General features: G+C 36.5%; 1 protein-coding gene across 1 annotated transcript; it reads right to left on the bottom strand.

Moving 5' to 3' along the window:
* Nucleotides 1–1,763: 1,763 nt before the first annotated feature.
* Nucleotides 1,764–2,936, bottom strand: LOC113352905 (fasciclin-like arabinogalactan protein 21). The gene has a single exon (XM_026596656.1). The coding sequence runs from the start codon at nt 2,934–2,936 to the stop codon at nt 1,764–1,766; it is 1,173 nt and encodes a 390-aa protein (XP_026452441.1).
* Between the last annotated feature and the right edge of the window lie 10,291 nt (nt 2,937–13,227).

The raw sequence follows: 13,227 nt of genomic DNA, 5'->3' as shown, positions 1-13,227 counted from the left end.
TTTACATAGGTCTGTATATTGTAAAGGAAAAACTTACACTCACAATCTTTCTCTCTCCTTCTCTCCCTAGTTTTTCCGATCCCCTCACTCTTGGTGGAGAGGGGGTATTTATAGGGTTAGAGTGTGGGGCCCATTTCTGAGGGCCGTTGGAACCTTATCTTCTTGTGTCTTGTGTCCATCACGCGGAGGTCTTCGTTCCTTACTTGATCACGCAGAGCCATCCTCGTTCGTTCCACGGGTTGATCGACACGTATGCTGCTCAGGGTGTTTAATGCGGGTAGTTGAGGCGCCTGCTCGTGTCAGACAAGTGTCTTCTGCCCCTGTCACGTCCATGTCAGTTAACCTTCTCTTCACCGTTGATCCTGGCTTCTTTTGGTGATGAGGTAAAGTAACTCTTCGGGAGTTATTTGGTGCTCCGCGGTACATCGTGTTTTCGGTACATCTTTTAACTTCTGCCCTTAGATTGGTTCGGGCAAAGATCCGACGTTGCCGGGATAGGCTTCTTGGCTATGGGTGTGTGTCATCGTGTTTTGATGACTTTGTCTGCATGCTCTCCACATATCTTCCTATATACACGTGTTTGATGATGAAATATGTACACACATCGTTGTTTTTTGAATCAGATTTCTGAGTTGTGAAACAAACGAGCCATATGAACATATGTCTATGAATTTGCCACATTCAGATATTCCCTATAAACCAGAAGGGCATAGCAGGGTCTCTAGTGACATTAGTAAGCTGGTTGGGTTCTTGGATTGTTTCGTATGCTTTCAACTTTCTCAAGGGATGGAATTCAGCAGGTTATTACAGTTCAAAACTGTCTAATCCTGCTTTTTTACGTTATTTTTTATAGAAATTGAATTCATACCCACGTTACTTTTATCCTCTACAGGTACATTGTTTGTTAATATTTTCAAGCATTTGTGGCTTGACCATTCTCTTTGTACCAAAGCTGGTACCAGAAACGATGGTCACAGTGAAAGAAACACTAATCCTAAAAACAGATGAGAAAAGTATCCACAAAGAGTCATAGACTCTCAAACAAGTACCCACTGAATTAAGAACCCTATAATTTTGGAATTGGTATCAATCTTGGGGCGAGACGAAATTCGCGAGAAACTAACAAGGCCGTGCACCTTTACTCATATGTTATTGGCAATTGCATCCCATGCACTATTGCTGGAATCACGTTTTTCAAGACTAGATTGAGTTGGATTTGGCCGTAACATGCCATCCAAAATGAGTACAAGAGCCCCCTTAATTAATAATTGGCTTGAAATTCGAGTGGATAATTCCCTCAATATACTTTTACTTATGATTTGTAACATGACTTTAGTCAGGATAGCAGCAGAGCACATTGAAAAGCTCTGTTTCGTTAACAAAATTATACCCAAAAATCCATTCATAAAAAATAAATAAAACTAATCAAGATTCCTGTATAAGAAATGGAACTGGACTTTATTGATGATTGATTGATTGATTACATTGTGGGATATCCATATTCCATCCATGGCAGATGATATCAATCTCAAATAGAAGAGCAATTCCAAAACCCCTAGCTAGAAACTAAAAAGAAAAACTTAATCAACAACTAGACCCAGTTGGATGAATTGCTCTTAATCATTATATCAGAATACTTTCAATCGCAAAACAACCACTTCCAAAGGCTTATAGCTAGAAACTGAAATCGTAAAAATTACTACATAAACCCTAAAAGAAAACTGAAAAACTGAAGGTACTCCATTATCCACCTCGCCGAGAGTCTAATCAGGGTGTGCGTGTGCCTGCCTCCTAGCTCTCTCTATTATCGTACTTCTCCACCACATGAATAACATCACAAATATTATCAGTACCCATGTAATACCCATCTCATTGTCGTAAACAAAGATATTAGCCCTTTCTACAAACGTTAAGTCCTTGATCGTCAAAGTGGATTCGATCCCATGCACAGCAATAGCTCCATTCGTAAAAAGATCAGGATGGGTGATTAGAACACCATTAATTGTAAAGTTTGAGTATGAAGTATTTGTTACCACAAGTGGTTTTTCAGATACATAAGTTGAGATGTTTGAACCAATATCTAACTTTAGAAGAGCAGAAAATGGCAAATACGATGGAATAGTGTTGTAAGCAATGATATAATCTAGATGATACTGGGATTTGTACCTCTTCATTTGGTTATCCCACAATGGATTATCAGTAGACACCAAAAAAGTCAGATTACGTTGAAAATCAGAAGGGTGAGTTAAGCACAAAAGTTTTACCCAATTCGTGTAATTCCTAGCAGACAGCAATGCTTTCACCACCATTTGTTGTTCTTTTGAAATTATATCTCGATCTAAAAAGTAGAATGGGTACCCTTCTGTCAAGCTTTGACAAAGATCATCTTCAAAAACTGCAGAGTAATCAAGATGTGATTTGATCCCATGCACCACAACAACTTGGTTCATAATCAGATCCGGATGGGTTATTTGAATTCCATTAATCATGTAATTATATTTTGAATTATCAGTAACAGTGATCGATTTTGAAGGCAAGAGGGTGTTGATTTTTGAACCGACATGAAGATTTTCAAGTTTAGAGAATGGTAGTTTTTCTGGGATGATATGATAGCGAATAGTTGATGATGAAATGGAAGAAGTGGTATTAGTGAAGAAGGGATTATCATCTGGGATGAATAGGGTTGCAGAAACTGGAAAATTGAAGTAAGGATCAGTTTTAGAGAGATCAGAGAGTAGTTCTCCCCAATGGGTGAAATCTTTAGTAGCCATTAAAGTTTCAATCATGTTATTTAAGCGTTTGTGAGTTGATGATGAAGAATCAGTAAGAGTTTGTTGACCTAAATCTCTAACTCCATGGGTTACACTAGCAATGAGAAGAAGAATTAAAGATATCATGTATACAGAAGCCATTGATGATGATGGTGGAGGTTTCATAGAGAAAGTGTTTGAGAAAATGAGACGAAAAATTGTTTATATAGAGAAGAGAGGGTGATGATGAGAAAGAATCTTTAGTAGGTTCCTTTTCACGATGAAAAGTGCAAAAACAAATTACGAGCTGGCTGTATCAAACGAATCTCTAACAGAAATTATATTTCTCTGTGTCGCTCGTGCCAGTGGTGATATGATATGGGATTTTAGCAGAAGCTAAGGAAAGAGAAAACGACAGAAAAACTGGTATTTTCTTTCAAGACGAGAATGCCAATTGGAGACTTGGATGATCTGATTTCAGGATAACATTAACGGTTCTGATGAATACGTGGCGGTACCCACTACTCCATTGAAATTCAAAATAGGGAACACCGTATTCCCTAGAATCCCTACACCCCTATAACGCTTCTGTCTCAAAATCTTTCTCTGCAGTCTGCACTCGTAAAAGTAGAATTCTCTCTTTTATCAATGACTCAATGGATCTTCCGCCAGGTGGACCAAGAATGGATGATGAAGATCCACACCCAACCTCATTTATTCACCGCAACCAAATGGTCTTTTAAACAAAGACAAAATCCAACGACCGAGATTTATGATAATAATCTAGATGGATATGTTAATCTAATCATGTCCATATTCTCCTTTATGATTACCTAGATGGTGAATTGATTTTTTCATCAGTAGCGGAACTACGAATACCTCGTGGGAGGGAATTGGGCTTAACTACAAAAAATTAAGCTCGTGATTATCCACTAAACTCGCGTTTAATATAGGGGAACTTAAGCGCAGGTCCAGAATTCTTTTTTTTCTTACCGCCAAGCCCAGAATTACTTTTCCCTACAGTCGCGCCCAACATTATTTAAAATCATTAAAAATGTGCAGAGTTCCTCAATTACCCTTCAGCGGTTTTATTAACTCCCAAAAACGGTCGGAACCACTTCTTTTCTCTTCTTCTCATTTTTTCTTCATCCGTTCTTCTCAGTTTTTCTTCATCCGTTTTTCTATTCCTATTCCTCCATAAACACTGTAACGGATGATTGATTATTGAAGTTGATCAAACCCTAAAAATCAATTTCAAACTCTAAAAAACATTAACCCTACAATTCAGTAGAACCAAAATGGAAAAAGGAAAAATGAAGTCGAAGAAACAGAAAAAACCCGGTGAGATTTATCATGAGCTTCATCTGTCAGTGTTTGATTTTGTTTTCTTTTGAATTTATTTTTTTAATCCTGAATACCCATAATTTTTTTTGAGTTATCACTTTATTCTTCTTCGATTTTAACATAATTTTCTCCTCAATGTGATTTTACCTTCCGATGTTGAAGATGAACAAGAAGAAATTGATAGTGTCGAAACACTGAAGGAGATGCAAATCAAGGCAAAGAAAGCAAATAAAGCTGCACCAAAGGAAGTATTGGGTGATGCAGATAATGAGGATGATAATACAAATGATGCCGAAGATGGTAAAATTTGCTTTGAATCTAATAAGCAATGTGTTGTCTATAAACAAGGTGCGTTGAATTCCTTCCTATTCCTGTTATGCATCAGTTATGCACCTTAACAAAAATCAATGCATGACATATTATTCAGTTCAAATATTAAATGCATGACTAGTTATGCACCTTAATAAATCAATGCATAACATGTTATGCATTGTTTAGACTTGCTGCATCACAGGTTATGCATATAAAACAATGTTGTTATATTTGTTATGCATTCCTTTGTTGTTCTAAATAGCAGTTCTAAAATGCATTTTTTTTGTTCTTTTTTTACGCAGTTAAACCTAAAACCAAATCTACAGTTCAAGGAGGTACTTATAGAGCAGGTTTCCTTGGGTAGGTCACTTTTTTAGTAAGATAAAAGACAGAAGTGGTTTCAATCCGTTGCAGGCTAACATGATGAATGTGTGTGTGTTTGGAAAGTTCTATAACTGGTTATATGCTGCAAACATGGCATACTTGGATGGTAAGAGCAACAAGCTGATGGATGAAGTCTTTCTATCATATGACCATGAAGATTTGAATCAACATTCATTCAAGTTGTCTGAAAACAAGTCCATAGCATCAACGTCTAGTGAGCTTGCTGTTACATTTTTGATTCCAAGAATTGAAGGAGACAGAGGAAATGATATGCTGACTTCGAAGGCAGAGATAGATCTGACTCAGTCACATCCCCTCGTCAAGCAATTCCCATTCAAAACAAAGCCAGGATTTATCAGCAAAGATCCCAAAGCACGGGTAACAAAGGTGTGGATAGATAATATTGAAAGGCTGGTGTTGGAAAAACTTGATAAGAAAGGTCATGAAGAGGAAGTTGTCTGCCTTATCTGCCTTTACATGCTAGTCGTCTTGTTCTTTTGTCGTTCAAGTGGAGACAATTTAGATGTCTCGTATGTTGGTTTGGTTAAGGATTTGGAAACCATGGACTCTGTCTCTTTTCCTGATCTTATTCATGAACACCTGATGGAGAGCATCAAGACTGTCAAAAGAAACAATCTTCATATCAGGAATTGTAGTGGTTGCACTATATATTCTCTTGTGAGTTAGTTTTTTTTTTTTACTTTCATAAAATCTGTCAATAAATATTACTTTCTTGGATACAGAATATCTTATTAGTTATTATTTTTTGCATCTTTGGTTGGCTGAGCATTCTAACATAGATGAGATATCATCAGACATCGTCAAGGTCATTTCCAATGCTACACCGAGAGCTGCGAAGTGGGACTTGGAAGCAATGAAGAAAGCAATGCTCAAGAAGAATATTACGTTCTTAAAGGTACCTGTTTGTGAACATTTCATGATTTATAATTGACCTTCATGCATCTATGACTGTATCTCTAAATTCCTTAAAAATGAATGCATAATAAGTTACGTTAGCAAAAAATGATAACTGCATAATAAGTTATGCCCTTAATAAATCAATGCATAACATGTTATGCAGCCTAATATATGAATGCATGACCGGTTATGCATTTTTCAATATTGAAAATGAGTTAAGCAGGGTTGTGTTTTTAAATGCATAATAAGTTATGCACCTTAACAAAAATCAATGCATGACATATTATTCAGTTCCAATATTCAATGCATGACTAGTTATGCACCTTAATAAATCAATGCATAACATGTTATGCAGCCTAATATATGAATGCATGACCGGTTATGCATTTTTCAATATTGAAAAGGAGTTAAGCAGGGTTGTGTTTTTAAATGCATAATAAGTTATGCACCTTAACAAAAATAAATGCATGACATATTATTCACTTCCAATATTCAATGCATGACTAGTTATGCACCTTAATAAATCAATGCATAACATGTTATGCAGCCTAATATATGAATGCATGACCGGTTATGCATTTTTCAATATTGAAAAGGAGTTAAGCAGGGTTGTGTTTTTAAATGCATAATAAGTTATGCACCTTAACAAATCAATGCATGACATATTATTCAGTTCCAATATTAAATGCATGACTAGTTATGCATTGTTTAGATTAGCTGCATCACAGGTTATGCATATAAAAAATGTTGTTATATTTTTTATGCATTCCTTTGATGAGTGTCATTAATCATGTTGCAGTATAATGAGAAATTTAGAGATGAGTACAGTGCAATGGAGATGGAATTCTGTGAACCAAGAAAACCAAGAAAAAGGAAAGAGATATATGATCTCGTCGCAATGAATCTTGAAGAGAACAGGGACAAGTATGAAGAAGCATTTCTGGATGCGATTAAGATCATTGAACAAGAAACGTGTCCACCCGATTGTGCTGAAGCAAGGTTGCAGATCATTGAAGCAAAGCTGAAAGACATGAAGCAGACTCAGGAGAGGAATAGACAGAGTGGAGTAGACTTCAATGAAAAGTTGTATAATTACGTGAAGGAATTGCTCGTTGATTGTGGCAACATAGAAGTGCAGGAGGAGTCGTCAGGTGGACCTAGTGTCAATGTATCATCAGCTGAGCCAAGCGACCCACTGAGCCAAAACTTGCCAAGGAATGAGACTCTTGTTGAACTGGTATCTTCAACTGAACCACCTACACAAGAATCAGTTCCAGAAGTTATCAGACTCGATAGCCAAGACCAAACGGCTAGTCAAGGTATCCAGTCTTCACCTTTCAAGTTCATGGACATGGAAAAAGCTGTTAATCTCTCCAGCGACGACAAGGAAACAGAAACTCAAGTGGAATTGGAGACAACACCAAATATAGCAACAACACAAGAAAGACTTGAAGCACAGGAAAGAGACTTTTTGGCCGGTGGTGATGATGACATTCTTCCAGAAACTCAGAAGAAAGCAGAAGAATATGTGGTGCCCACATTTAATCTGCATTTATCACAACCTGCTGCTGCAATTAAAGATGATGCTGGTGGACCACAAGAGCAAGCTGAAAATCTGCAACAACCCGCTGTTGAGATACCACAACATCAAACTGAAGAACCACAACAACCAGAAGAGCCAGTGGCTGAAAAGCCACAACAAGTAGCTGTTGAGATGGTTGTTGATGCAGAGAAGGAGATGGTGGTTGAGAATCCTTTAACTCCTGGTGCCACACAAGATGCTGAAAAAGAAAAAGGCTATAATGAAGATGCTGAGATGGAGACCGTTTCAAAAAACCTGGTACCTAAAATATAACTTTTATTATGGTATTTTTATTAATGTCAAATCAACTATGTACTACTTATTATTTTTAATCAACTATAAACTGTTTACTATATTGTTGTTTTGTTGTTTAATCAACTATTTACTTAATTTCATAATAAACTGTTTATATCTAACACATTTTGGTTACATGAATCTCTAGGAAGAAGACGTAGGAGGGGAGTTTGTACCAAGAACAAATTTTTGAAGAGGTCACCATTGAAGAAAAAGTCAGTATTGAAGCGAAAAGCAAACAAGGCAGAAGAGGATGGGAAGCAACCAGGAAGCAAGGTAAGAATCAAGGAAAGGACAATGGAATCAAAGGACAACCAGTGTACTACTCAAAGATTGTGAGCTAGGGAAGCAGAAGAAGCAAAAACAAGCCTGATGAGAATAAAGTTGAAGAAGAAAATCCCCGTACGTCTGCTGGCTTGCCGTTCAGAAAATTACCTCCGCTGGAAACAATGGAATGCTTTCAAGATTACAAGGATACAATAGAACCAGCCATGATGGAAGTACTGGAGACATACTTTGAGAATGCCAACAGCCTGTAAGTACATCAAAATTACATTTATGCTTGTTTGCATAATATGTCATGCAGCTCCCAATGTTTAATGCATGGTTAGTTATGCATTGTTTAAAATATCTACATCACATGTTATGCATCTCCAATGTTTAATGCATGTTCAGTTATGCAAAAAATGTTGTTATATTTATTATGCTTGTTTAAGAAATCAATGCATTACAGGTTATGCTTCTTATGAAATAAATGCATAACAAGTTATGCTTAAAAAAACCCATGCATAACACAACCCTCTAGTTTATGGTTCTGCCGCATGTCACTTGAATAAAACATCTCACCAATTGTGTCTTATGTCATCTGCAGAAATTCGTCTTGGAGTATCATAGAAGGAGAAGACCCGTACTTGTGGGATATTCGGATTCACGGAGATATAATAAGGCATCTAATGAACAACGAATACTTAGAAGACCAAGTATTACGCTACTACAGTTATAGGTTGTTCAAGAAGCGGGAAAATGAAAAGATGGATGATAGTGTTGAACATAGGTATGCGGAGTCTGCATTCATGACGCCAGATGCTTGGGTAAGTCAAGAAAATAAAATCATTTTGCTACATAACAAGTCATTCCGGCATATTATCTTATGCCCATATAATTACTTCAGCATAAAACGTTATGCAACTAGATTGAACTGCATAACAAGTTATTCAGCATTGTTTTCTACACCTGTTGTGCACCCTTTCAATTGCATCCACTAACTTTTTTTTCCTAAAAAATATTTCTTTTGTAGTTCTTTGTTAAAACATAGAGAAAGATGGGATTGCCAAATTTGTTGGAGAATTCATCTTGAATCTCCCTATTGAAGTTGAGAGAATGTTCATTCCAATGAACTATATGACAAAGGAAAACCCTGCTGGTACACATTAGACATTGTTAGAGTATGACTTTTCAGAGGGTGAGTGAAACTACTATAACAGTGTTGAAGGCTATAAATCTAACTGCAAGAAACAAGCTCTCATAATGGCAAAGGCTTGTATGCCATATTTGATCCAAAGATATGATGAACTGAATCTAACACCACAAATCGTGGATATAAAGCGGGAACCGGTTGTATACAAGGATATTTTTACCAAGATTGTTCCTGAACAAGGTCATCACCCCGACTGCCTCATATTTATATACTATTATATGAAGATGAGCATGAAGTCTCAAGTCAGGGACAAATGGCTGAAGTTGGGAAAGGAAGATGCAGTAGAAAAAGCCAACAAGAAAAGAGTAAGTCTGGTATTGAAAATGCTGACGGATCTTAGAAACAGTTGGGCGATAGATGCCAATGAAGACATCTGGGATGATATTGCGCTTCAATGTGATGAAGTTGAGCGTCAAATGTGAAGCTGTGCATAATAGAAAGGCTCAAACATAACTTTTTTTTAACAACCTGTGTGTTGTTGGTAGGTTTAGAAATTTAACTTGGGAGTGAAAACTAATGGGAAAGTAGTTAGTAGTTCTTGTCAGAACAACTTATGTTATCTTATCTATGTTTATATATATATTTATTATATATCAATGCTGGTTTCAGTGCTTCTATTTGCTGCAATATTATTTCATTTAACTGTACCATGATATAAATCTTACAAGGAAAATGAAGGAACAACAGGTTACATATAAACATCTAAATAACAAGTTATGCAACAAAATAAACCTGAGGAATAACATGTTATTCCTAATAAAATAAATGTGCATGACTTGTTATGCAGACGCATGACTTGTTATGCAGATGCAGATGCATGAAGGAACCACATTTGCATGAGTCGTTATGACGCCATCTTTAAAAGAATAAATGCATAACAGATCGTGCATCGTCGAAAAACAATGCATAAGAGATTATGCATCATAAAAACTAATGCATAACAAGTTATGCATCATAAATACTAATGCATAACAAGTTATGCATCATCAAAAACTAAAGCATAACAAGTTATGCATCATAAAAACTAATGCATAACAAGTTATGCATCATCAAAAACTAAAGCATAATCCATTATGCATTTAAGAATAAAAATGAAAACGTTATATGATAGAAGCACAAAAACACACAGTGCAAACAAAAAGTATTTTTCATAAAACCAATACAAAAAAGAAACTAAGTACAGAAAAAGTACTTGTTCATAAAAACTAATACATAAACTAATGAAAGAAAAATGAATAAGGTTCAAAGATAAAAGTAATAGTCTGAAGAAACAAACAAGATAATTGCTCTTCTTTAACTTCTCTTAGGCTGCTTCGGCGGCTTCGGAGGCTTCTTGTAACAGGTAAGATTCGTACATGTTTGCTTGTTATGATAACCAAGCTCAAAACAATTACCACAGCGAATAGCTCTCCTGGGCGGCTTCTCATATCTGCTCAAATTCCTATTAGCTTGTGGTCTCCCTGGCGGCCTCCTAACATCAGGTACATCGATAATATCATTACCTTCATAAACTTCAGGCCTGTTATAGTTCGGAATAGGATGAATTGCATAACTGTAGGCATTATTGAAGTATGAAGTAGTGAAATAAGGTTCAACAAAATCATATGGATTAGAAACATACATTGTTATCGATGCGAAAGCATGCACACATGGAAACCCATAGACGCGCCACCTCTGACAGGTACATGTCCTTGCCTCAAGGTTAACACTATGAGAACTGTCCCCTCCTTCCACTTCATAAACATGAGTATCAGACTGTATAACCAGCCAGGTTAAACCCCCATCAATAAGAGCCTTCATCTTATTTTCATTCTTCGGTGTGAGAATTGTTATGAAACTATTACCCGTATTACGCCTTTCTGACATCATACTCATCACATCCTTCCTTATCTGATCCAGAAGAGCATTTGCAGGGAGCTTCTTGTGTACCTTCATCCAACTATTGAAGGATTCAACAAGAGTAGAAGATGTCCATACCTACAACCATGGAAAAAGGCATTTGACCACTTCTCTGGAGGAATATCTTCAATATAGTCGGCAACCCAACCACAACCAAGACCCCTAATAGTAGCGATGGCAGTTTGGAAACCTTCGCGACTAAGAGCACAAGCAGCAGCTTGAAATGAATCAATAACTGCAGCATACCTTTCGTCAGATGCACTAATAGGTAAGTTCATCTTAAGATGATAATAGCAGAAACTATGGAAGGCTCCAGGAAAGTAAAATGGAATCGCTCTCTTTAATCCTTCTGCACGATCAGATAAAAATGTGATTGCCCTTTGATCATGATCAAGAACATTACTCAAATTCCTCATGAACCATTCCCAGTTATCATTATCTTCACCAGGTACCAGGGCCATGGCTAGTGGGAAGAATCTTGCACAGAAAAAAATATAAAATCAAGCCAGCGTCTACATGAAGTATGTGCAGCTAAAAAAATGCATAATGGATCATGCATCTAAACTAAATAATGCATAAGACATTATGCATCTAAAATAAAAAAGGATGCATAACCAGAAAAGTGAAAACAAATAATGCATAATGTCTTATGCATCTAAACTAAATAATGCATAAGACATTATGCATCTAAAACAAAAATGATGCATAACCAGAAAAGTGAAAACAAATAATGCATAAGACATTATGAATCTAAACTAAATAATGCATAAGACAGTATGCATCTAAAACAGAAATGATGCATAACCAGAAAAGTGAAAACAAATAATGCATAATGTCTTATGCATCTAAACTAAATGATGCATAAGACATTATGCATGTGCATAAAAAAGGATGCATTATCAGAAAAATTACCATTTTCAGCATTGATAGCGGTTGCAGCCATGAGGCATCCTCTATATGTCCCTGTAAGAAAGGTAGCATCGACATAAACCATGGGTAAAAGGTAACGGTAACCATGGATGCATGCCTCTAAAGCAATAAAAAAACGCACAAACTTATTTGAAGGTGCCTCATCTTCTAATTCAGCTGAACTATCCTCGTTCGCTTCAGGTTCATCCGTTTGAACTTGAAAATCAATCCAACTCCCAGGATTTGTGCTGCGAATGGAATCTACATACCATGAAAGATGCGAATACAACATGGATTCATCACCAAATGTATCCTCATACACTTTCTCTCTTCCGTTGTAAGCTTGGTAGTATTTCACATTGATCCCGTAGCTAGTTTTGAAAAACTTTTCCAAATCAGATGCTTTGAAACTCGGATCACTTCGGATTTCATCCTTGATCAGACTAGAAACAAATTTACTGCTGAGCATGTGGAAAAGCCTTTCAGTTCCAACACCACAGGTATGGCTGCTCTCATATTTCTTAATCTTAAGCATCCTGTTTTCAACTTCAATAGCACAAACCTTATACTCCCAAGGGCAATTTTCTTTTGAGCATTTTGCATAGAACCTGTTAGGTTCATTCTTCTTATATACAAGAACACGCCCAGCTTTTAACTCGTATTTCTTCACTACGATACGTACCTCTACTACACCTCCAAAAAATACTTTACCAACTTCACCAAGTAATTTATCCCAACCTTCAGTCCTAAGAACCTTGTTAACAGGAACAGAACCATCTTCAAGGAAATTCACCATAGCTTGTTCGGGTTCAGGTTCTATTACACGACTACTTGAAGCTCTACTACGACTTCTGGAAGAATTACAACCAACTTAGACAAGTAAATCAAAGCTCTTCTGACCTTTACAGTGGCAACGAGATACAAAACATTGAAGCAGAATATCAGAATCAACTCGCACAAACTTGCTTCCATCATTAAAGGAAAATCTGACATGATGCGGTAATAAACGAGTCCAGTTCTGGCAAACGGCTGTCTTCAAAGACTCCAAAGTTGTGTTGACATCAACAGGATGTGCTAAGAATTCACTGAAGTAGTGAATTAAAGCTAGTGCACTACCAACAGGCATTTTCACCCTGCAAAACACAAAAGAGAAAAAACCAAACATATGTATCCTGCATATTCCTTCACAAAAATTCTTACTCAAAATTAAAAGATCAAATCAACAACAGCAAACAATCTACATTAACCATAATCAGATGAGAAATCAACAGGATATCAAAATCAATAACAGATAACAGATCAAAAATAAGAATGGAAAAACAAATCAAATAAAAAATCCAACAGAACAGAAGCAAAAC

This window comes from Papaver somniferum, chromosome 2 (genome assembly GCF_003573695.1).
Source record: "Papaver somniferum cultivar HN1 chromosome 2, ASM357369v1, whole genome shotgun sequence".
Classification (NCBI taxonomy): Eukaryota; Viridiplantae; Streptophyta; class Magnoliopsida; order Ranunculales; family Papaveraceae; genus Papaver; species Papaver somniferum.
Note: the sequence above shows the minus strand (reverse complement) of the source record. Positions and strands in the feature narration are given on the sequence as shown.

What these genes read in the sequence shown, in the direction of transcription:
- LOC113352905 (XM_026596656.1), bottom strand. Translation starts at nt 2,936, where the DNA reads ATGAAACCTCCACCATCATCATCAATGGCTTCTGTATACATGATATCT.